At 41.3% G+C, this 24,279-nt stretch overlaps 2 protein-coding genes across 3 annotated transcripts; both read left to right on the forward strand.

Annotated features, from left to right (window-relative positions):
- Nucleotides 1–1,360: 1,360 nt before the first annotated feature.
- On the forward strand, nucleotides 1,361–15,865 carry kat2a (K(lysine) acetyltransferase 2A). The gene is made up of 18 exons (XM_080776980.1): nucleotides 1,361–1,611; nucleotides 1,905–2,028; nucleotides 2,227–2,372; nucleotides 4,143–4,232; nucleotides 5,625–5,806; nucleotides 5,988–6,179; nucleotides 8,463–8,569; nucleotides 9,474–9,578; nucleotides 9,715–9,851; nucleotides 9,963–10,171; nucleotides 10,263–10,389; nucleotides 10,479–10,589; nucleotides 10,727–10,870; nucleotides 11,425–11,539; nucleotides 11,640–11,676; nucleotides 11,963–12,026; nucleotides 12,593–12,677; nucleotides 14,138–15,865. Exons 1-18 carry the CDS (start codon nucleotides 1,387–1,389, stop codon nucleotides 14,329–14,331), a joined length of 2,394 nt encoding a protein of 797 aa, XP_080633106.1. The 5' UTR covers nucleotides 1,361–1,386; the 3' UTR covers nucleotides 14,332–15,865.
- Nucleotides 15,866–16,532: 667 nt separating this feature from the next.
- On the forward strand, nucleotides 16,533–23,860 carry dhx58 (DEXH (Asp-Glu-X-His) box polypeptide 58). 2 transcript variants are annotated; one of them, XM_080776849.1, is made up of 12 exons: nucleotides 16,533–16,773; nucleotides 17,295–17,495; nucleotides 17,651–17,855; nucleotides 18,081–18,271; nucleotides 18,416–18,529; nucleotides 19,036–19,168; nucleotides 19,708–19,893; nucleotides 20,362–20,612; nucleotides 21,014–21,325; nucleotides 21,658–21,848; nucleotides 21,938–22,037; nucleotides 23,377–23,860. In XM_080776849.1, exons 2-12 carry the CDS (start codon nucleotides 17,313–17,315, stop codon nucleotides 23,569–23,571), a joined length of 2,061 nt encoding a protein of 686 aa, XP_080632975.1. In that variant the 5' UTR covers nucleotides 16,533–16,773; nucleotides 17,295–17,312; the 3' UTR covers nucleotides 23,572–23,860. The 2 variants fall into 2 exon arrangements, with proteins under 2 accessions (XP_080632975.1, XP_080632974.1); XM_080776848.1 differs by having other exon boundaries at nucleotides 17,299–17,495.
- Nucleotides 23,861–24,279: the final 419 nt, after the last annotated feature.

Here is a 24,279-nt window from a genome sequence, read left to right on the forward strand (position 1 = left end):
GTGTGTGTGTGGGGTGTAATAACATGTCAGTATTGTCACCCTCAGGCCAAAACTCAGCCTTTTACACAAGATATCCCAGAATGAAGCCTAATGATTTTGTTGACCCAATGGCTTTCTTCTAGGACAATTTCCATTTGGGTGTAAAGAACTAGGTGCAGCTTCTAGCTGGGCTGTTATAGTCTTATTGCTATGAGTCCCACAGAGCTTGATTTAACAGAAAATGGCTTGTCATTGTATCAGTCTCAATATCTTTATAATTTTAAACCAACTTTCAGAGATTTCATACATGTATTCGTTTAATCTGTGAATCGAAGTTGATGGCTGGTGCCAATGCATATTTGTTTTTAAACAGCTGAAATGCCAGTTGTGTCCAGGGACAGTGAATCCATGTTATCAGTATGGCCAAAGCCAGGCTAATGTAACTACAGTAGGGAGGCCCTAAATTAGTAAATATGAAGCCAAAATGCTAAAACAACCCCGCCATGCTTGGCTGCACTGGCTCAAATCTAGAAATGAGATCTGGGCAGGCACAATGGGCATTGAATTTGTCGGTCTTGCCAACACCCTACCTGTACCTACATCAGTGGTTCACACTCATTTCCATGTAGCCTATTAGGTTAGGGATTTAGAAGAGCATGATGGTAACAGGGAGGGAAGCTATGATATTCTGCATACTAGTCATCTCATCTTTACATTCATTGTCTCATTAGGCTAAATTCTAGCCGTGAAAATATTTCTAGAAATTAAACTCCCCCTGCCCGGTCTGAAACACCCTTGAAGACCAGTTCACACTGCATGAGAATTTTTTATTGATTCAATGGTGCATTTAAATAGCGCCTTTATCCAAGGCACTTTATTCTGCATTGCATTCACCCATTTATGGCAGCGGAAACCATGCAAAGCACCATCCAGCACATCAGGAGCAATTCAGGGTTCAGTGTCTTGCTCAAGGTCAAGGACAAGTCGGCACTTGCCACTAACTCTAGTCTGGGGGAGTCCGGGTTCGAACTGGCAACTTTGTGGTTTCCATGATCCAACCAGCCACTCTAGTATTAACAGTTTGCAGAATTACAGCACATTTCAAGCACAACTCAATACAAAAACTGTTAACTGTGAGTGGACTACCCAATAAAGCATTACACTTGTTTACAATTGTAATTGGGAATCGAATTGGGACCTTACGGATTTCTTCCATAGACTAATAGAGCTGTATGCATAGACTGGAGTCACTGGACCAGCGTTGAAAACCCGTGCACTACACTACAGCACCCATAATGCACTTCACTGACGAGGGTTTGGGCCGGGCGTTGGGGGGAAGGAGGAGCTGCGGAGCATCATCCGAACGGGAAGAGAAGAAGAAGAGTTTCGGCGAGCGTGGATATTATTATGTCGGACCCGGCGGCTCAGGCCTTACAACCCCGGCTTGTCCAAGCCCAGTCTAGCGGGTCTGCTGGGTCAACCACCGCTGCGACAGGCTCTGCTTCAGGGAGCAGCGACCCGGCCAGACCAGGGCTCAGCCAGCAGCAGAGAGCGAGCCAGAAGAAAGCCCAAGTCCGGGCTTTCCCACGAGCGAAAAAGCTCGAGAAACTTGGCGTATTTTCCGCATGCAAGGTAGCTAGCTCCGCTAGCTAAAGTTTAGCACAACAAAGCAATAAGGGTAACGCTAGAATGTTGCTAATGTTATCACACTGCATAAACAAAGGCTAGCTCTAAAACCATATAAGCTCTTGTTTGCAGCTTGCTATGTATGTCAAGTTTTAGGCAACGATATTGTGCTGTTAAATATTGGAATACGGATTTACAATGATAGCTAGCTAGCCAGTTCAAACATGTATTGCTAATTATACATTACATTAAAATACGTTTGCAGTCGCCTGTAATGTGCACATTGTGGCTTTTCGCAGGCTAATGACACATGCAAGTGCAATGGCTGGAAAAACCCAAATCCTCCAACAGCCACTCGCATGGACCTGCAGCAGCAAGCCGCCAGCTTGAGCGAGCCCTGTCGCAGCTGTGGACATGCCCTGGGTACCAACCATCAACTTATTTTAATGTAGCTCACATCCTTTTAATGTATTACCGTATGTAGCATACTTATTTTCATTCTATATGTCCCTACTCCCTGGCATGGAAGCCCAAAGTCCAGAGGCATCTCTTTAAAGCTAGACAATAGTATGCATTCCTTTGAAGAAAAAAACCCTATTTGTTTATAATTTATTGTTGTAGCGGACCATGTGTCCCACCTGGAGAATGTGTCAGAAGAGGAGATTAACAGGCTGTTGGGCATGGTGGTGGATGTGGAGAACCTCTTCATGTCTGTGCACAAAGAGGAGGACACGGATACCAAGCAGGTCTACTTCTACCTCTTCAAGGTGACAATAACTCCTATCGATATAAATAACACATACAGCTCCTTCTCAACATTTTTTTATATTCTGCAAAAGTTCATGTTCTCCCCTTTCATATATTCTCAATTAATTGCGGGATTTCATTGCACATAAAGTAAAACCTTTTTTTGTTTTATGGCATACAGCTCATGAAAATCAAAAAATCATATCAAAGTATTACAATATTTTTTAATCCAGAAATGTCGATCATCTGAAAAGTATATTAATGTATGCAATCAATACTTTGTCTGGGCTACTTTTGAACAAATTATTTCATGTGGCATGGAGGTGGAAAGGAAAATCAGCATCTCCATAAAGCCTGTCAACATACGGAAGCACAAAGTGATAGATGGCTGTGTTGACTCCAGTGTGATGTTTTCATTGTCTGTGATGATTTGGGGTGCCATGTCATCAGTGGCAAAGCCAGAACTGAAGTTTTAGGTGGGCTTGACCAGGAGTCGGTGGGCCTGCATGCACGCACGTGACGCAGCACCACATTATTCATGTATTTACTTATTATAGTAAATGAGGGGGCAGGCCAGCTTTCTATGTTGCTGCATGTTATCTGCTGGTGACTGGTGTTGGTCCACTGTGTCAAGTCCAGAGTCAACACAGCCAGTTATCAGGATATTTTAGAGCACTTTGCTTCTGTATGTTGACAGACTTTATGGAGATGCTGATTTTCCTTTCCAGCTGTATTTGGCACCTTCCCACAGTGCCAAAACTACTAGTAACAGTGTATATTCTCTCACTCTTGAAATATATAATCCATTGGTTTCTTGTGTGTGTGTGTGTGTGTGTGTGTGTGTGAACAATAATAGCAATTAACCCTTCACTAAATCCCACCCCAAAAAGCGATTGTCCAATGCCAATCCAAATAGTTTAGCAACGGTTGCTATGCAGGTCAAGCTTTCTTTGCTGCTAACGTGCCTATTGGGAGGGACTTAGTGAAGGGCTAATTCAAAGCAGTTATCCTCAAAACCACACTTCCAGTCGCTGTCATAAGAACAGGAGGTGCGCTCATGATCACGGCAGCAGAGCCTATTTGTGCACCCATAAAGTATAATTTATGCTTCGCCCTGTGATGGGACCTCTACGCTCAACAGTCACGTCCGCGATGCGATGTGAGCTTGTATATCAGCTGTTCTCTGTGTGCCAACACACAAGAGGAGGTTGAATGGACTGAAACCAGCACTCCCCAAAACAACAGGTTTGGAATTGATTACATGAAATGGTCACCTGTGCCAACTGGCCTGACCTGAACCCCACAGAGAATCTAGGTTGTATTGTCCAGAGGAAGGTGTGAGACATAACACTGAACAATGCAAATTAATTTACAGCTGTTATCAAAGAGAACCTGGGCTTCCATAACACGCCACGCCCATTGATGAAATAATTTGTTCAAAAGTGGCCCAGACCAAGTATTGACTGCATACATTAATATACTTTTCAGATGGTTGACATTTTTGGATAAAAAAACTAAACATTTTGTAAAATATTTTAATATTTCTTTAGATTTTTTTATTTTCATGAGCTGTATGCCATAATCAAGATTAAAACAAAGAGGTTTTAAATGGTTCACTTTATCTGCAATGACTTGTGAATAATGAAAGTTTCACTTTTTGAATTATCTTATGGAAGAAAATGAACTTTTGCACAATATTCCATTTTTTGTGAAGGAGCTGTATAACACTATTCTCTGTATTATAATGGCATGCTGACATGGAGCTTTCCTTCTGTGCTTTACTATTGTAGCTGCTGAGAAAATGTATCCTGCAGATGAGCCAGCCAATTGTAGAGGGATCTCTGGGGAGTCCACCCTTTGAAAAGCCCAACATTGAGCAGGTGAACAACCTGCTGTCTAGGGCTGTCGTGGCAACGTTTTACTTGTCATTCACATAATTGTGAGGATTTAATTGGGTTTTTGGTATTGAACATTCAAACATTGGAATGTGAAAAAAATAAATCTGTTACACTTTGTAAGAAATAACTGACACAAATAACTTAAAAATAGTGGAAATAGCCTAACTACAATCTCACGTGAGCTTGTATTTCTATTTCCGCTATTGAAACATTGAAAATGTATTAATAATATTATTATGACAATCAATCATGATGATTATGCTAAAATAATAATTATGATTAGATGATTATGTAATAATTGTATCAGTCCTAGGTGTATAGCTAAACCGCCATGCTTTCCAAAGATAAAATGTGTCTGAAAGTGAGACAGGCTCCTCATTGAAGACCTTTTGTTGATTCTGTGGGATAAATTCGCCAAAGGCAGCACAGCATTTAAGAAGATACTGTTAAGATTCATACAGCAGGGTAAATTCATCACATTGAATGCAACTATCAATAATTGACACAATATACAACACTAATACTTAGGGGTGCACGATTCTGAAATTATGACCGATTATTCTTTGCAGGGTCATATCTGCCGATAACGATTCTGATATTATACAGAGGACCACAATGGAAACAAGCCTAGGCCCTTTATTATAGTTAATAAAGTATCAACAATCAATCGATAAATAGCATAATATACTCTTTTCCAAGTGTCTGTTTTCACAACTGAATGACTACTGAATGAGATGAGTACACAAATTAAATGTAGATTTAATTTAACTTTTTGCTGGTGAAAACCGATTAAATAATCTGTATTATTTTGAGACTGTTCCGATACCGATATGGCATTCTTTTGGCCCATATGGCCAATTCCGATTATGCTACCGATTTAATCGTGCAGCACTACTAAAGGCTCATTCATAGTCTGGATTTTCGGTGGTGGGGTGACCACTGACCACCGGTGGTGAAGTGATCACCGGAGCTGAAACGTTGAGTGGTGGTAGGTAAAAACAGAGAGAAGGGCTTGGCCGGTGGCGGTGGTTTGCTCTTCACCGCAGCTCGTGACGTCATGTTGTAGTTTGGTGGTCACCTCACCACCAAAAGTTCAGACTATGAATGAGCCTTAATACTATACAGTATACACCCTACAGTGCAATTAGTCTATTGAACGAGCCTAGCAAACATTGTGTGCCTCAGTCAGTATACACTTACTGTAACAGCTAGTGGCACAAAGGACTGCTTAAGTCAGTCATAATATTCATCTTCTCCATGGGGACAACAAATAGACTTAAATCTATCATATTGACCCTTGGAAAAGATGAATATACTGAGTAATATATGAGTACTTTTACAATAAATATTTATCTTTTTTTCTTTGTTCCAAAGGGGGTGTTAAATTTTGTTCAGTACAAGTTTAGTCACCTGGCACCGAAGGAGAGGCAAACCATGTTTGAACTTTCAAAGATGTTCCTCTTGTGCCTGAACTACTGGAAGTTGGAGACACCCTCCCAATTCCGCCAACGCTCCCAGAAAGATGATGGAACCGCATACAAAGTGGACTATACTAGGTCTGTGTTCTTATTCAACCCTTTAAGAACATGTATAATTCCAGTGGCATTTTTATAACAATATTATAATCTATAATCTATCCATAGTTTATCCTTTGACTATATACATTACATTTGTCACCACTATGTACAATGGCAGTATTTGTAACTGCTGATTTATTTTGATTCTCTTGACTTTCAGATGGTTGTGCTACTGCCATGTCCCACAGAGTAACGACAGCCTACCACGCTATGAAACCACACAGGTTTTTGGCCGTAGTTTGCTGAAGTCAATCTTCACAGTAACACGTCGTCAGCTTCTGGAGAAGTTTAGAGTAGAGAAGGACAAACTGCTACCAGAAAAGCGCACACTCATCCTCACACACTTTCCCAAGTAAGTGCAAGTTTGACATGCAGTAAAGGCTATATATATTGATATACTAATAATTGCGGCGGTCATTCTCTGTATTTCAACAAGGCAATTCTAAGTGCTTTACATAAAACATAAAGCATTATGACAACGGACACGGCACTAAAAGTGCATAAGAAACGCATAAAATTTTAAGAATAAATAACCAGTGCAGAAGAAAAAAAATAAAGATCTCAGTAAAAGTCAGCAGCAAACCGAACATTTTAAGATTTATAAGCACTGAGTTGGAACGTGGGGGATTCATTTTCCAGATATTCTGGTTATGAAACACGTGTAATAAAGATGTGTATCATGCTTTTACCTACTGTACCACACCACATGCATTAAAGCAGCAAACCTTTTAACAACTATCTAGCATATTATGCCCCACAAAATTACAAAGTTGCATGTTTAAATAAGCAATTAACAATCATCCTTCCATATATATAAACAAAAGATAGATAGACAAAAAAGGGACTCCTGCGCGTCCAAAAAGACCCGTAGGAGGTGCAGGTCTAGTTAGCAGGCATAGACATCAAAAAGAGAAAAACCTTCCAAGGAAGGGACTGCACACTCCAGGGAACAGAGACGTACAACTTACTGCATCAACTTATTTATTAGCACGACACGTTTCGCCGTGAGCTTCGTTAGGTGCATATATATATATATATTATATACTGTAGGGGTTTTCAACTGATTGTGAACCAGGGACCACCACCTTGACTAAGGATCAACTTGGGGACCACTGTTGTGTTGTAATGCAGGGGTTTTCAACAGGTGGTCCGTGGAGGTATTGCATGTGGTCCCTGACCATGCATTTAGTAATGTAGCAAAGTGAAGATTTTGTATTTTCTTCCACGGAACAGTGCATATATATATATATATATATATATATATATATATAGTAAAAATGGCAAGATATAGCACATGATGACATGGTATGGGCACATTTCCTAATAATGATGACTCAATCAGGCAAGCTGGTACACTTCACCCTTCTTGAGATTCTAACTGCCTTTTCTGTGGAATATTTCTTAACCTCAGACTTCCCAGTAATTCTGATAACATTGACGCACTTCCACGGAACAGTGAGTGCACAGACGTTTAGTGCACTGTTCCGTGGAAGAAAATACAAAATCTTCACTACATTACTAAATGCGTGGTCAGGGACCACATGCAATACCTCCACGGACCACCAGTGGTCCACGGACCACCTGTTGAAAACCCCTGCTGTAGATAGACTCAGAAGGATCCCTGTTAGGGGCTTGACTACATTACTATGTATAGGGGAGACATCTTGGCATTTAGCAAGGCACCAAGGTAGAACTGCCAGACAAAGACTTCATTACCCAAGAGCAGAGACTCTTGGCTAATGAAGTCAAAGATGTTGGCCGTTATTATTTGTATCCAAAGTGGCCACTGATAGATACATAGAAGTTGATCTATTGAAGAATTTGACCTTCAAAGTACATAATTTTTGTTTTGATTGTATTGCTGTATTGTTGTATTGTTCTTTCTGATTTGGCAATGTAAACGTATGTTTTCTCATGCCAATAAAGCCCTTTGAATTGAATTGATAGTCTCATACCCCTACATACAACATAGTTAACATGGGGCACGGTGGCACAGTTGGTAGTGCTGTCGCCTCACAGCTAGAAGGTCCTGGGTTCGATTCCCGCTCGGGACGCTGTGGGTGCTGGCGGCGTGTTTCCTCCTCCGCGTCATCAGTGCCCATACCCGAAGGCAGGGTTGGCGAAAGGGCCTTTCTGTGTGGAGTTTGCATGTTCTCCCCGTGTCCCCTAGGGTAGGTACCCTCACAAAAAACATGCAGTAATCCTGGTCACTAAACTGCCATCAGCCGGGGCGCCTGATGGAGGGGAAAGGAACTGGTTGGAATAACGTGTTCCTTCCACGCGCTACGTCCAACCAGGGAAACTCCCCCCTGTCAGGTGTAAAGGAGCAACTTGGGCATGAAGGAAGCATGAGTTGGGACAGAAACAATGTCATTCAATACACACCCATTGTAGTGTAAAACAATAATGGCTTGCCACCTTATGACAAAAGAAAATATATTTTTTAAAACATACAACATAGGTGTGGTGGTTGTTTTCCCCATTCCTTGTTGGCTTAATAATAGTGCAATATTTCAGTATTGTGCTTTTGCGACAGGCCTACCATCTGTCTGTTCATATCACTGAAATATGACACTTCAAAATCAAAGGTATTTGTTGATATGTCATAAGTCATAATGTGTATGTACATGTTCAGGTTCTTGTCGATGCTTGAAGAGGAAATCTATGGAGATAATTCTCCCATCTGGGAGGCTGACTTCACCATGCCTGCATCTGATGGAGCACAACTTGGACACCAAACAGGTCAGCGGGCGTATCCTTGTCATGTGGTTCTTTCTGTGAGACAACTGTTGGGGTGTGGGCAAGCTCATAATACACGTTATTTGGTCATTGGTTCTGGGGGGGTCCCTGGAACAACATATTTTCAGATGGGGGTCGGCGGCCAATTACTTATATATTTTTGGGGGTCCTTCACATGAAACAGTTTGAGAACGACTGACAAAAACATGGGAAAACTGTTTAAATTTAGAATAATTTGTATAATCGTCTATGGGTTAGAGTTAGACCTTAGAATGGGTTAAAGTTCTCAGTCAATACGATATATTGTATTTCTGTCAATTTGATTCCAGTGTGAGGATAGTCTTATCCTAATTGAAATTCATGATAAAAAAAATAATATATATATATATATATATATATATATATATATATATATATATATAAAATGTTATCATAATAAATTATCTGTACTATCCATGCAACCATAGCTGAAGGTTAGGGTTACCAAATGTCTTTGTGGAAACACTGTTTTGCACCATTGCTGCCCAGTTTTTACAGATTAGAAAATTTGACTTTCTATTCAACATGACAATCAACATGTTTCCAATCTGCGTGGGCATTGGCTCGTGTCATTAAATGTGGATTAACAACGGGTTACATGCCTTGATACTATTGTGTGGCGCAACTCTGCTGTGGTGATTTGTTGGTGTTCACACTAGTCAGTGTAGTCACACATTCATGCATCATTTTCACCCTTCTGCCCTCCATTGGAATTATATGGTACTGCATGTAGAATTTTGAACACCAGTACATACATACACCAAGACATTTAAGTAAAAAAAAAAAGCCTACAATATTTACATGTAACTTTTGAAATGCAAGTTTGTAACATGCCAGTTGATGGCTGTGGTGTTTGTCTTCTTTGTAGTGATTAGTCCTGCTGCTGTGTCGAGGTCCCCCTCTTTCCCAAAGGGCATCTCCAGTGTTTCATCAATGGGCAGTATGGACACCGGCGGATCGGAGCCCATCACAGGTCTTTGAGCACTGCCGTCTCTCTTTACTTGTCAAATACCGCTCTAGTGGAGTCTCGCACCTCTTTTGAGAAATGGCAAATGTGTCTTGTAGTAAAATTGTGACACATGGTGACTTGTGTACTGCTGTGTCGCCAGGAGAGAAACGTAAACTTCCAGAGGCGCTGACCCTGGAAGATGCCAAGCGGATCAGAGTGATGGGCGACATTCCAATGGAACTGGTCAACGAGGTGATGATGACCATTACTGACCCAGCTGCTATGCTGGGGCCGGAGGTGAGCACAGATGGTCGCCATTTCATGTCATTTTGAGATATCAGATATGGGGACTTGGGGATAAAATATTAGCAATTTAAATTGGTGTTATGTTTTATTTAATTTCACTAGACAAACTTGCTGACGCCAAACGCTGCCCGTGACGAAACGGCTCGATTAGAAGAGAGGCGAGGCATCATAGAGTTCCACGTCATTGGGAACTCACTTTCCCAGAAGTCTAACAAAAAGATTCTGATGTGGCTGGTGGGCCTGCAGAACGTCTTCTCTCATCAGTTACCTCGCATGCCCAAAGAGTACATTACACGACTGGTGTTTGACCCGTAGGTAGACCCGTTTATCACACCACAGATCTACTTGCTTAATACTTGGTCAGAGTCCTTCTTGACTTTTGAAATTCTCCCACCTATGCAGGAAGCACAAGACCTTGGCCCTCATTAAAGATGGCCGCGTCATTGGAGGCATCTGTTTTAGGATGTTCCCCACTCAGGGCTTCACAGAGATCGTCTTCTGTGCCGTCACTTCCAACGAGCAAGTCAAGGTACAGTATGTTCCTGTGAGCATGAGAGCAGTGTTTGCGTTAAAGTGCTGTCTGCCAGATTGTCACGTTACTGTCCTTGTTGATCTAAGGGCTACGGAACCCACCTGATGAACCACCTAAAGGAGTACCACATCAAACACAGCATCCTATATTTTCTCACATACGCCGACGAATATGCCATTGGCTACTTCAAGAAGCAGGTACCTGCAAAAAATGGGTCTCCCGAGACTCCCAATTCCATTTCCTTCATCAACCTGACCTACTGTAAAACAACTCTTTGGGTCTCGTCTTTCTGGTAAACTCTATTTATTTTCCCCCACCCCATTTTCCTTCCCAGGGCTTTTCCAAAGACATCAAAGTGCCGAAGAGTCGTTATCTTGGTTACATCAAGGATTACGAGGGTGCGACACTCATGGAGTGCGAGCTGAACCCCAGGATTCCCTACACAGAGCTCTCCCACATTATTAAGAGACAAAAGGAGGTATGGGATGGTCGCTTGTCGAAATTATCTCATAATAACACCCTGATGAATATCTCAAGTAACAACATAATTGGTGAAAGGCGACTTAGTGTCACACATGTTGACTCACCTTCAATGTGTTCAAATCCTGTGTTCTCAACAACAGACTATGGTTGTAGTTCTGCTGCTATAAAAATGACAATGGCGGTTATTAGTGGCGGAAGGCTGTCAAAAAGTCAAAGGGAGCTGTGTCCGGTGTGGCCAGTATATTGTAATTGTGCGCTTGCTTATCACTTGGGCGCCACTTGTGAGCCTCAAGGCCCCAGTGTCTGCAGCATCCCTGCCTTGTCAGCCCACCTTGACTTGTCATTTACTTTAAGGATGGAAGGAGGTAACAAAAATAAGCCTTCCTCTGCCCCATCCCTCCTGGGGAAAACAAACGTGTGCTCGATTAATATGTCTGTGTGGGAACTCTTTTTTGGGTTTGGTACAAATAAGCGCACATAACACGTCTAGTGTGTGTGTGTCTAAGTGTAGTGTGTATAGTAGTATTATGTCTTCATATATCATATCAGATCATCAAGAAGCTAATTGAGAGGAAGCAGAGCCAGATCAGGAAGGTGTACCCAGGTCTCACCTGCTTCAAAGAGGGCGTGCGCCAGATCCCTGTGGAGAGCATTCCAGGCATCAGTAAGTGCTTGGCTTTTGGTTGGGGAAAGATCACATATTAAAATAATAATGGTCAATTCAGACGATTCCTTTAAATGTTTTGGTTTACTTTTGTTTTCAGGGGAGACGGGCTGGAAACCCAGTATCAAGGAGAAGGGGTAAGCGCTCCACAGCACGGTAGTCTGATGAAAAAATCACACCTGTGTGAAGTGAGAATCCTGAAGGTTTCAATCTGATGAGAGCCCTATTAACTTACGCTATCCAGTTTAAAAATTAAAGTTAAATGTTTCAAAAACGATACAAATATTAATATTATATAAGAATGTGGCCAACTGGCAGTGTACACTGTAACACAAGACCCTCCGCCCCTCCATATTTGGGCTGATATCAAGCTGTCGACTTACAGCTTGATAATATTCAACTATGAATTGAATGTGTTTGTAGGAAAGAGGTGAAGGACCCTGACCTTTTGTACAACATGCTGAAGAACCTCCTGGCCCAGGTTAAGGTGAGGAACTGCATGATCAGACTGTATTCTCCTTTGAAACCTTTCAGACTGTATTCATATCACTGATGGACAATTATAATGTACATCTGACTGGGACTTTATAAGGCATCCGTAAATGAGTACACCTAGAGACAGGCAGCAACTACTGTAGGTACTGTGCAAAGTCATGACACCAAAGGGCAGAGGAAGTGTTTCGGGACAGTTCTAAAAAAATAGCTAACTGTTTGCGTGATGTAGATAAATAGGCTTACCGGTATATATTGCGGTTTTTGAGTGGTGCAACCACTCCAAGGAACAGCAATGTCCGTGACGTGTCCGCCTATGTGACGTTAGCCTATGTGATGTTAATGAGCATGAGTATGACTATTAGTACCAGTAGGGGCGCTGTTTTATATAACTCTTAACTTCTGTCTACTTTACAATTGCCATGGTAGATCATGTAATGCCCCTGCTCCACCCCGAAGGAGTTTGGTTTCAGAACATGTCACCTTGTGTGCAGGCCATACGTACACAAATGTTGCGGTGGTTCCAATAGCGATGAGTAACCTGCTGTGTCTCTCCACCAGACTCATCCAGATGCCTGGCCCTTCATGGAACCCGTGAAGAAATCGGAGGCTCCAGATTATTATGAGATCATCCGTTTCCCCATCGGTGAGCGCTCCTACCACATAACTATCCACTGCCTTTTGACCTGGCCTTGTGTTGCCTACTTGCCTTATGAAACCTTTTACAATCTGTGACGAATGAGGACAGAATAAGGCAGTGTTAATCCATTTAGACCTGAGCTCCCCCTGTTAGGTGAAAAGAAGCAGCTTGGGTGAAAAAATCGTGGGATAAAAAATGAATTTAAGGAACATGGGCTGCCTCTTTAACTCATTTTCCGCCATCATTGCCATCTAGTGGGCAAAACGGAACTCGCAGCTTGCCAGCCGTTGACTTCAATGTTGGTGCATCTTAGTTTGAAAGCGTTTTTAGCCGGAAAACGGGAGTCGGGAAGTGAACATTCGCTATGTAACATGTCCCGCGATTGTCATTTAATTCACCCAAAACATACTTTTTGTAACCGGGGATCATATCGTTTAGGCCAGGTAATGAGCTGCAAATCAATCTTGTTTTTTAAGCACAATCTGAGATATTACGATTCTAAATACTGCGTCTCCATAGACTGCATAAGCCTGTGGACTTTTTTGAATGGACCGTTACTGGAGTATTATGAGCTAGTACAGGACACGATTGTGAATGTTAACCGTAATCAATTGATATTAAAAAAGGCATGAAAGGGAGGCATCAATGCGCTGGGACTTCCTCCACCACGCACGCACACACACACACACACACACACACACACACACACACACACACACACACACACACACACACACACACTCTCTCTCTCATATACAGTAGGATGAGGAATAGTATTTGGGGATTATAACTCAATGAAAGCCACATACCTTGAGTATTGGCTATATTGCTATCACAAAACCATGTCATTTTCTTACAGAAAAATGTAGGAATATGCCATAATCTATATTGGTAATGGCAAGCAAACGTAGAACCGGTGTGAAAGTAATGCAGAAGATCTAACCCAAAATGTCAATCAGTTTGTGCATAATCGCTATGGACAAGTTTTTGTAGAATTATATTGACTAGACCATACCCGTTCTGAATATATGAACACCAAAGTATGTACAGTGTGGGTAATGCAATGTGAAAAGTCGGAGCGATTGGTGCAGGCAGTGAGGAGCTACGACAGTGTTTCAGACATTCATTAATTCTGACAGACAGACATTGAGTGAATTATAGTAAGATATTGTCTGACAGCAAATGTGTACTTTGTGTGCAAAGGCTTCTAGTTGTCATTTGTATAGCCTAGCAACGAATGTGATGTAATGTGCTTTGCTCTTTAATGAGCTAGTGACACAGACATGTTTATCATTCGATTAAGAACAAGAAGTGGCCTGGCTCCACTCCCTGAATCGCTAGTCACGCCCATTAAAAAAATGTTCTGGTGAAACTAAATGAAAATGCAATGTGTCAGAGTGTCAGGCTAGCCTATATCATTTCACTTGAGCACTGCTGCAATTCCTTGTCTGTCTTTGCGCCCACAGACCTGAAGACAATGACGGAGAGGTTGAAGAATAGATATTATGTGACCAAGAAACTTTTCATTGCTGACCTGCAGCGCATTATCACCAACTGTCGCGAGTACAACCCTCCAGACAGCGAGTACTGCAAATGTGCCAACACACTGGAGAAGTTCTTCTACTTCAAGTTGAAGGATGGCGGCCTGATTGAGAAATGATATAGGCTATGGTGATAGACTTTAATAGACTTATTAACAGAGGGACAAGTGGCATTCGTGGTAACACGCAAACATTGAACAACTGTGTGTGTGTGTGTGTGTGTGTGTGTTTGTGTGTGAGTGAGAGAGAGATTAGAGATAGCAATTTTTGGCCCTGTAAGGAAATTATGGTTAAGATTTTGGACAATGCTAAGGGGCCAGTCATTTATAACGGTGTGTCATTCACCTTTTCCAGTACTCACAGTTGCATTAATATAATACCTTTTGCATTCAGTGTACCAAAGTTTTAGGTCCCAGTGAAAATCACATCATCCTTTAAAATTTTCAGCCATGTTAATATTATAGTGCGACCAACTCAATTCTGTCACATGTAATGTTTTTGTTAGTCCAGTCTCCTGACCCTAACTCATCACAGACTGATGTGAATATTCTTTCTGAGTTCTCTCACTAGAGACCATGGGACCTTAGCCACCGTTGCCTTCCGTTACTGAAATACACTTGAACATGCCAATCAGCTTTGAAGGATTTAAAAACGATGTTGTTTGAGCGGGAGAGTCCTTTTTTTCTTTTCTTTTTTACTTTAAACTTCACATTCAATACAAGACAGGCAGTAGTTTGACTTTTCAGTAGTTTAGGACAGTACCAGGCTGATTGTTGGAGTGGGCATCAAAGATTTTCAATTGTCGTGAGTCGTGTGCGAAACAAAATTGTTACCTATGAGATTGGGAACTCAATTTGACATTTTGACAGCTTAATAGATGTGGAGTCATTCGCTGCTTGTCTTTATTCTGGACCAGTTACAATGCTGCCATGCAGTATCTTTGCTTTCGATGATGTTCACAGGTGACAGTTGGTGACATTGTTCTGTTGTGTTTAGTCCATGTCAGTCATTTCCGCTTGTTGGCTTGCCAGCCCTGTTTTAACTTGTGGAAAACTGGCCAAGTGTCAATCTAATGGCTCTAGTTCTGTTGGATACATGCTGTATAACACAATAGGTTCAATATTGTTCTATTTATTCCATACCCAAGTCACGACCTATAGTGGTTCTCGTTGCATGACACTATAGGAAGGAATCCTATTCATAAAATAACAATGCAAAACACACTAAATCAAACTTCCACTGTTGGCACAACAGTGACTCCTTGTATGATGGTCAGTGTGCGATTGGTTGCTAAGTGTAACTGCAATGCCCTTAACTCCAGTCTTACAGTAGTTTAATTTCTGGAAGCAGTTGATTGGTGGTTGAGCCTGCTAGTTACGCAAGTGTTCCTGGACCATTGAGTTGTCTGTGTGTGTGTGTGTTCCTTTTCTTTTTTTATGACTAGCTTTGAAGTGATGTCAGCGTTACATTATTAAGGGTTGTCCCTTACATAATGTCTCCCTTAATCTACCTATGCTGCATTTCAAATTCTCTTGTAAGGACTATCTTGAGTGAAACTTTCAATTATAGGTCTGCTACTGTCTCGAATTATAGTATATTGCAATTTACTGTAACGGTAACACTGTTCATTACAATAAATCTTTTTTTTTTTTTACCAATCGTTTTCATTCTAGTTGAAATATTTACCATACAATTATCAAGATGCATATATCCATCTAGTGTTGCCTATGGGTAAATACGCAAAAATGCAGTACAGAACACTTTGCAAGTTTTACAGTAAATCTAGTAGTGCTGCACGATTCTTGTGTGCTCAAATGTGAAGAATTGAGATGATTCTCACACGATTCAGATATATATTTTTTTCCATGAAAATATTGTCTTATTGTAATTGCTGAACATGATTACATTTAAAATGTGGCACCTGGAGCCAACTACTGTGGCTTTAAACTGAACATCTTGAAGTATCTCTTGTAGCAAAAACGTACAGGTAACTAAAATGAATCGAACAGGTCCTCGATCATTTTTTCCATTCATTGTGCAGCAGTAAAATAAAGTTGGTTTATTCATTGAGGATAAGTCTGTTGTGGTATTCCCAGCATCAGTGCCTCCACTCCCTCCAGCAAGCTGTAGGTTTCGTTTTCTCAGTTTAAGGATGGGGCCCCTTTAGGGCACTGCAGAGGCTAACTGAAAAGCATGACGTAATGCCCGTTTGTTCCTGCTAAGCCACAGAAACTACCAACCAATCATAACATAAGTTGAAACCACAAGAGCAATTGACCAGACGTGTATTCTTAAAGATTTGCGATAGTTGGCTGTAGTTATTTTCAGTTATGTCTGCAAAACGGGTTCACTCTGTCGTTGGATAATGCTATTGTCCCTCCAGAGCCTCCCTTAGTTAGTGGGACCATTTCTCTGGCAGAGAGCAAAGGTTTCCTTTCGTTTTCCTTTCTTAGTGTGAGACAGCTGATCAAAACAAGTTCAAAGCCCCACAGCCTGCATTTCCCAAAACAGTGACAAGCCGTTTCAGCTGATTCTTAACCGCTCTCTATCGGACCAGTCGGGTGAGTTGAAAAGAGCTGATGATTATTCTAAGGCTCTATTCTAAATGATAGTTAAGGAATGGTAACCCTTTTGGGTCTATTATAATCACATTTATAATGCCTTAGGTTAGGCTATACTGTACTTATAAAGCATACCACTCGTTATAAATGGTTATGTATATAATGCAATATTGGCCTGACCTTTAATTAAAGTATTGTTAATTATAGTGCTGTTCCACTGAGTTTATAATGAATTATCAGCACTTATAAATGATGTTATAAGTTATACTTCATAAACCTTGTTATAAGTTGATATGCTTAATTATTAACATTTATTATAACTTATAATTCCTTATGTGCATTATAATGTATTATGTGGTTGTAACACTTGACCGTCTAACCTTAATACTGTATACTGTATATACAGTCTCCAGCCAGTTCTGTATGGTCATTTTTAGAGCATTGAAATATTTCAGGACCTGGAAGGGTCCATCCTGATGGACACTTATATTCATGTAAATCTTGAGTGTTTTCGGTCTAAGACAGGGTTGAAGTTAAGGATGTCAGACTTAAGTCTCCGTGCATACCAGGAGGAAGTGGTACAACGTGCTCTACAGGGTGAGAACACCATCATTTGGCTGCCCACCGGCGGTGGAAAGACACGCGCTGCCGTCTACGTAAGCAAGAGACACCTGGAGAGTCAGACCACCCGCAAGGCCAAAGTGGTGGTACTGGTCAACAAGGTAGAGATATAGACAAAATACCTGGCATAGCACAACTGCTGCCATGACTTTAGTTGTTTCACACCACCTCTGCCTTTTATATTATGACAAATGTACTGTAGTTGAGTGTTGCGAGTTTGGCACAGATGCCAACCAGCTGCGGACATGTCTTCTAGGTTCATCTGGTGGAGCAACATTACAAAAACGAGTTCCAGCCTCACCTGGGTGGGGAGTATAAGGTGGTTCTTGTCAGTGGGGAATGTGACGAGAAGGACTTCTTTGGCAATGTGGTGAAAGACTCCGACTTGGTCATCTGCACGGCCCAAATATTAGAGAACGCCTTAAACAACAAAGAGGACAGCAAACATGTTGAGCTCTCAGGTTAGAACCACATTTGTGCATCTAGACAAGTCATTATTCTCTCTTCCCACTCTGCTTCCCATTCATATAGGCTACACTGTAAAATTGTGAGTGTTCATTTAGACATTTGCACACGATCGATCGATAAATGAACACAGGATTTGACTGTGTTCTGAGACGTCCCTACTTCTACTCAATCATGCTGTACCGAGTACCCATTCCTTATGTGTGTGTCTGTGTTCACAGAGATCACTTTGCTAATAATTGATGAGTGTCACCACACCCACAAGGAGGGTGTCTACAACAAAATAATGAGGCACTACATAGAGAAGAAGCTAAGAAAGGAAGGGCCTTTGCCACAAATCCTGGGCCTCACTGCGTCTCCTGGGACGGGGGGTGGAAAGTCCCTGCAAAAGGCTGTGGACCATGTACTGCAGGTCAGTGTGTTTGCATCTGTGGAATTCCTAATGACAACTTGAACCACAACCGTGGTGGTGGTGACGGCAATGTAAAGCCACATGTCATCGCTTTTCCAGTTGAAAATATGGCTTTTTTCTCTCTCTCTCCCATATCACCTTCAGATTTGTGCCAACTTGGACTCTGCCATTGTTTCATCTAAAATCTATGCCCCTGAGCTGAAGAAGAAAGTACCCAGACCCATCAAAAAGTTTGACATTGTGGACCCAAGACCCAAGGTGAGACATGTTTGTTGCAAGTATAATGTTAATATTGAGAAATGTGACACTGAGCCTCATTTATACCTTGTGGCTGCCTGTGCCAGCTTTGCAGCACACAACTGATGGTGTCAGTGGTGGACATTAACTAAGTATACTTACTTGCTGTGCATTTTTGGAGATTTGTTTTTGTGCATGGTCATGACTTTCACTCCGCTACATTTCTACGAAGGGTCTCTTGAGACCCAAACGTATTAACTATAGTGAATATGAATTAACCACTTGAACCCTATTTCAAAATAATATTGTGAAAACAGATTAATTTGAATACTTGAGTATTTACTTGAGTGTAGTCTACCACTGAGGGTGGCCAGTAGAGCAGCCGGATGGGAACCGCGAGGTTCCCAGTTCGGTGTGTGTGTGTGTGTGTGTGTGAATGTAATGCACAATCTATGTAAAGCGATTTGGATAAAAGTGGTATATAAATGCACCATTTACCATTTGCTGACAATTGTTTATCTTCACAGGATCCGTTTGGAGATCACCTGAAGTGGATGATGAGACAGATCCATGAAATCCTGACGTTACCGCCAGACTTTACCCTCAGGGAAATCGGCACTCAGGAGTATGAGGCAGATGTGGTGATTCTAGAGAAGAAGGGTCCGTTGTTCATTCCCTCAAAAATCATTGAGACTTCAGCAGTCATATTGATTGATTAAATGTATTTGGTGATAAAAAAGAAAGGGCACATTCAGCACGTATACACATGCAGCAGACTGCCAGACACAGTATCACTGAGGATATTAAAAACACTATTTTTGGCTAGACATTTCAAATCAATTTGTGCTTTATTATACACTAAAATAAAACAATAACTTCACTGTGTTGGATTATCTATCTCAAGCATGTTTCAAGGCTCTGCAAGTCATGTTTCATGTTATACTGAAAATAATTAAATCAATTATTTTAATAACTGAAAAAAGAACGCAAAACTCACGGTGCGTTGTGAGCTTGAAGAGTGGCTATTTTTGACAACACTATTGTATGATGAAGTATGAAATGGGTTTAGGCTTATGTGGTTGAGGCTGCTTGAAAAATATAAAATAAATGTAGAGGGAGCCAATGAGTCCATGTGTTTGAAAAATAACAAATGTTCACAGTCAGACACTCATTTTCATGTTTTATCTTTTCGGTGTTAGGTGTACATGACAGCAGCAGACTGCTTGCACAGTGTGCACTCCACCTTAGGCAGTACAATGATGCTCTGCTCATCAATGACACTTTACGAATGAGCGATGCCTATCGCTCCCTGGAGGCTTTCTACAGTACCAAGGATGCCACAGCCATTGACGGAACAGACTTCTTCCTGCTGGGACTTTTCCAAGGTGAGAACACTAAAGTTAACTAAATGGAAAAAGCGGCACTCCAAAATTAAAAATGCAAGACTGGCTCAGATGCAAAGTTTATTTGAGAACGCTGACACGTTTCGGCAGGAGCCTTCTTCAGAGCAGACTAGAAAGTGATACTGGGGATGTAGGTCCCTCTTTTAAAGCCAACATTTGATCATCCCCACCTGTGTAGGGGGGAGGTCCTTACTTAACAATTATCAATTACAACAGCATTTCAGTTAAAATTGAAATACCAGTTCACAATATAATCAGTACAAAATCACAGATCATGTAAAGGTCACAGTAATTTTCTTTTTTATACAATGCAAAACATGGCTCTAACTCCCATCTTCGCAGAATTAGACTCTTCACCAAAAGAACACTGAAGTGTTCTTTGATCGTCCATCTGTCTGTTCATACCTGTGATTAATGGTAATCACAGTTTTTGCCATTCCCTTCATTCAGAAAACCAGACTGAGCTGAGGATGCTGGCGAGAGATGCTTGCTTCGAAAACCCCAAGATGGACCAACTCCAGAGAACTCTACTGGAACAGTTTGGGCCCTTGGAGAAATCCAGGGGTATCATCTTCTGCAAAACACGTACAAGTACAATTTGCCTGAATGACTGGGTCCACAAAAACCCAACCTTAAGGGAAGCTGGCATCAAGGCAGCCATCCTGACTGGTGCAGGTAATGGCATCAGTTACATGACTCAGGTATGTTTCAGGTTAATGTTCATCCTTAATGTTCAATTATCGCAATTCTTAAATTACAGTTTGACCTCTGTATCATGTAATAAACACCCATAGAGAGGTCAAACTGTAATTTAAGAATATATTGTGTATTCAAGTTCAGCTCAATGCACACCCCACTCTCTTGGTGCTGAACCAAACTGTAAGGACAGTAAAATAAATTAATTTATGAAAAAGACTCAAAACCCACATTTTTACTGCTCCAAACTTTATCATTCACTGTTTCGATCCAAAGTTCAGCACAGTACACTGAATGCTAAAGTTTGTAGCAGTAAAAAAAGTGATTTGCTATCCTTTTCTCTAAATGTTTGTTGTGTAGTGTTAGTAAGCTGATGGATTTCTGTCTTTGTGTTATATGGATGCAGAATGAGCAAAGAGACACAATCCGCAATTTCCGAGACGGTGCTCTCAACCTCCTGATTTCCACCAGTGTGGCCGAAGAAGGCCTCGATATCCCAGAATGCAACCTGGTGGTGCGCTATGGGCTGCTTACAAATGAGATTGCCCAGCAGCAGGCCAGTGGGCGTGCCCGGGCTCCCGACAGTGTCTATTCAGTGGTCGCCCAGGCAGGGGGACGTGAGGTGCGAAGGGAACACACTAATGAGTTCTTGGAGGAGTTGACTGGCAAAGCCATCGGTGTGGTCCAAAGCATGGATCCCAGAGAGTTCCGCAGTAAGGTGAGATTGCACTGCATGGCTTCATCCCAGGGCTGGGCAATACAGTATATCGTTATTATATTGATATGGTGATATGAGACTAGATATCGTGTGGGATTTTGGTAATATCAAGTGTTGTCTTTTTCGGATTTAATCACTTGAGCTTTATTATGCATGTCACATGGTGAGGCATTGGTGATATTGTTGACATTCTTTAATGAATAAAATGTGGTATTTATTGTCACAACTCACAATACATTTGATTTTGCCCATATCATCCAGTCCTACTAAAGCGCTGTTCCTGGTTCACTGTTTTGAAGTTCTGCTACCATACTGCTCTTCTGTTTCTGCAGATAACTGAGCTTCACGTTGAGGCTGTGATAAGTAGCCGCCTGGCAGAAACCCTGAAGGGAAAGAAGAAGAGCCGCTACAGCGCTGCCAACATTCAGCTCCTGTGCAGAAATTGTTTTGTGCCTGTTGCCTATGGAAATGACATTAGACTTGTTGAAAATGTGCACTATGTCAACATCAATCCTAACTTCGAGTAAGTTGAGCTCCTATAGCGATCCAAATCAGAAAGATATCCAGAGCCTTTAAAAACAGAACCTTCTAATATGTTGTATTTGTTTGCAGGAAGTACTATAAGGCTGGTGGGCAGGTGGTCATAGACAGGAGTTTTGAAGACTGGGAACCTGGGCGTGTGATCAGCTGTAGTAATGGAAACTGCAACAAGGTACATGGATCAGCCACAATTACAAATGTCACTTGACAACTTTTTTTTACAGTGGTTAAAAGTTCATAGTTTGGGCGACCCGTTTGTTTTACCCTCTTCAGGACCCTACGGACCAGGCCGAATTTGTCACATATTTGTCGGGCTTCAGGCTGGGCTGTCACTAATCAGCCTCATACCAAAGGCATAGTAGTGCATTCCAAATTAATATGTTAAATCCAATCAATAACTGCCCAGTGGGACAGTCACTTTTTTACACACAACATAGCCATACCTACATCATATCACTCGGATAATACATTATTTAAACCTTAGTATATAAAGCAAAACAAATCTTCCATGCGCATTAGATTAGATTAGTCCGGGAATCAACCAGCCTGGACTGTTCGACTGACGGTCACATTCCTGCCTGTTCCTCCTGCTCCTGCTGTATTTCTCATATATGAGCTGTTTGACATGTATTCTAGTCCACATCGTGCACAACATACAGCACAATGGTATAATTAAAGACCAACCCAATTTGTTGCTTCAGTAGCTTTGATCACTGTTATTCAGAATGATATAATGCAATTCAGTATCTCTGCAGTTTAATCAAGTTTCACTGTCAAACCGTTCAAGGCATGCAGGCGCTTTATGTTTAGTCTGCTCTAAAACATCCCTTTGAAGTCTGCGACATGGCACTAATATTATAACTATGCATGGCCCAGACAGCGTAATCATGGTTTTGATCTCATAGAGACGGTCCGTCCAATTACAACAGAAAGGCAGTCAACACTTCCGACGGTAACTGCTGCGTGTAGAATGAATAGAACAGAGTGGGCCTGGGGGCAGAGTAAACGCATCATGTGGCTTTGCAGGGGATCAGATCTACAAACCCTTAACATGTTGCACTGCAATGCATTGTGTTTATCTTAAAATATATTTAAAAACACACACCACATAGAGTCATAGGGCTGTATTTTGCGTGTCTTAAGTACCAGGTCTTATTCCCTAACTTGAGTAAACTAAAGACCTGGAGGCGTGGTCAATGCTCTTTGGCCACTCAGAATAGCCAAATGGCATTGATCACACCTCCAGGTCTTTAGTTTACTCAAGTTAGGGAATAAGACGTGGTACTTAAGACACGCAAAATACAGCCCTATGACTCTATGATTGATTCCAAGATGGCCAGAATATTTGCTGCGTGTCACTACCCCTACTCTATCTCTGTTTCCTGTGTCTACACTGTACAGTACAGAGAAAAGCCCATGCATATATATTTTTAAAGAAAGTTGATGGTTGTGATACTGTAAGATTCTTTTAGATAATCAGGACCTCGTTGTTTGTATCTGTGCTTCCACAGGAATGGGGATTTGAGATGAAGTACAAGAAGGCTGCAATATTGCCCAATATGTCCATCAAAAACTTTGCCCTGGAGACACCAGAGGGTAGGATCACAGCCAAGAAATGGAAAGATGTCCCGTTCACTGTGGATGAGTTTATTTTCAGTGAGTACGGCAAAGACAAGTTCCCAGGTCTGTTTGACGACAGTGTCTAGGGCAGTGGTTCTCAAACGTTTTCATTTAAAGCACTCCCATAATTAGTACCATAACCCAACCTGTAAGGGTCCATTTAAAACTCCCTCAAGGAACCACTTTGAGAAACACTGGTATCTCATGTAGCCTCATGTATGCCTAAAAAACACTTTGGGTCAACTGCTGTTGTTTTTAAATGTGACTTTACTAAAGAAGAAAACAAAAATATCCTTTATATTGTAGTGCCAAGTCAGTCATTCAAGTTAGATTCATGGCCTTATCTTGGGCACGCCTTACTAAAGTTCTTTGCCATATTTTACTATAATTGAAAAACATTTAAAAATAGTTCAACTAACCGAACGGCAATTTGAACTATTTTAAAATGGTTTAGGGATAAGGGGGTAATTGGTGGCGCAAGACAAAGCACAAAGTGTTTTTATTACCATATACATTTGCGCATACCCTATGTTGAGGACTAATTAACTGTTGTCGTAATTGTTCTAAAATAAGTACATTTAATGCATATACTGTATACTGGGTTTTATACAGGGTATAAGTTTGAAAAATTACATTGAGGTGCATATTAATGAAATCAATCGCACATCCATGTTGCTTGACAAAACCGATGGATTTTCCTGTGAGAAAACCTTTGGTTTGGTTACTTGTACCAACAAGTATACATAATAACAGGCTTTATCCTTTTGCACCACCATTTGTGCGTACGTCATTTG

This window comes from Protomyctophum bolini (genome assembly GCF_963924005.1).
Source record: "Protomyctophum bolini genome assembly, chromosome: 11".
NCBI classification, from domain to species: domain Eukaryota; kingdom Metazoa; phylum Chordata; class Actinopteri; order Myctophiformes; family Myctophidae; genus Protomyctophum; species Protomyctophum bolini.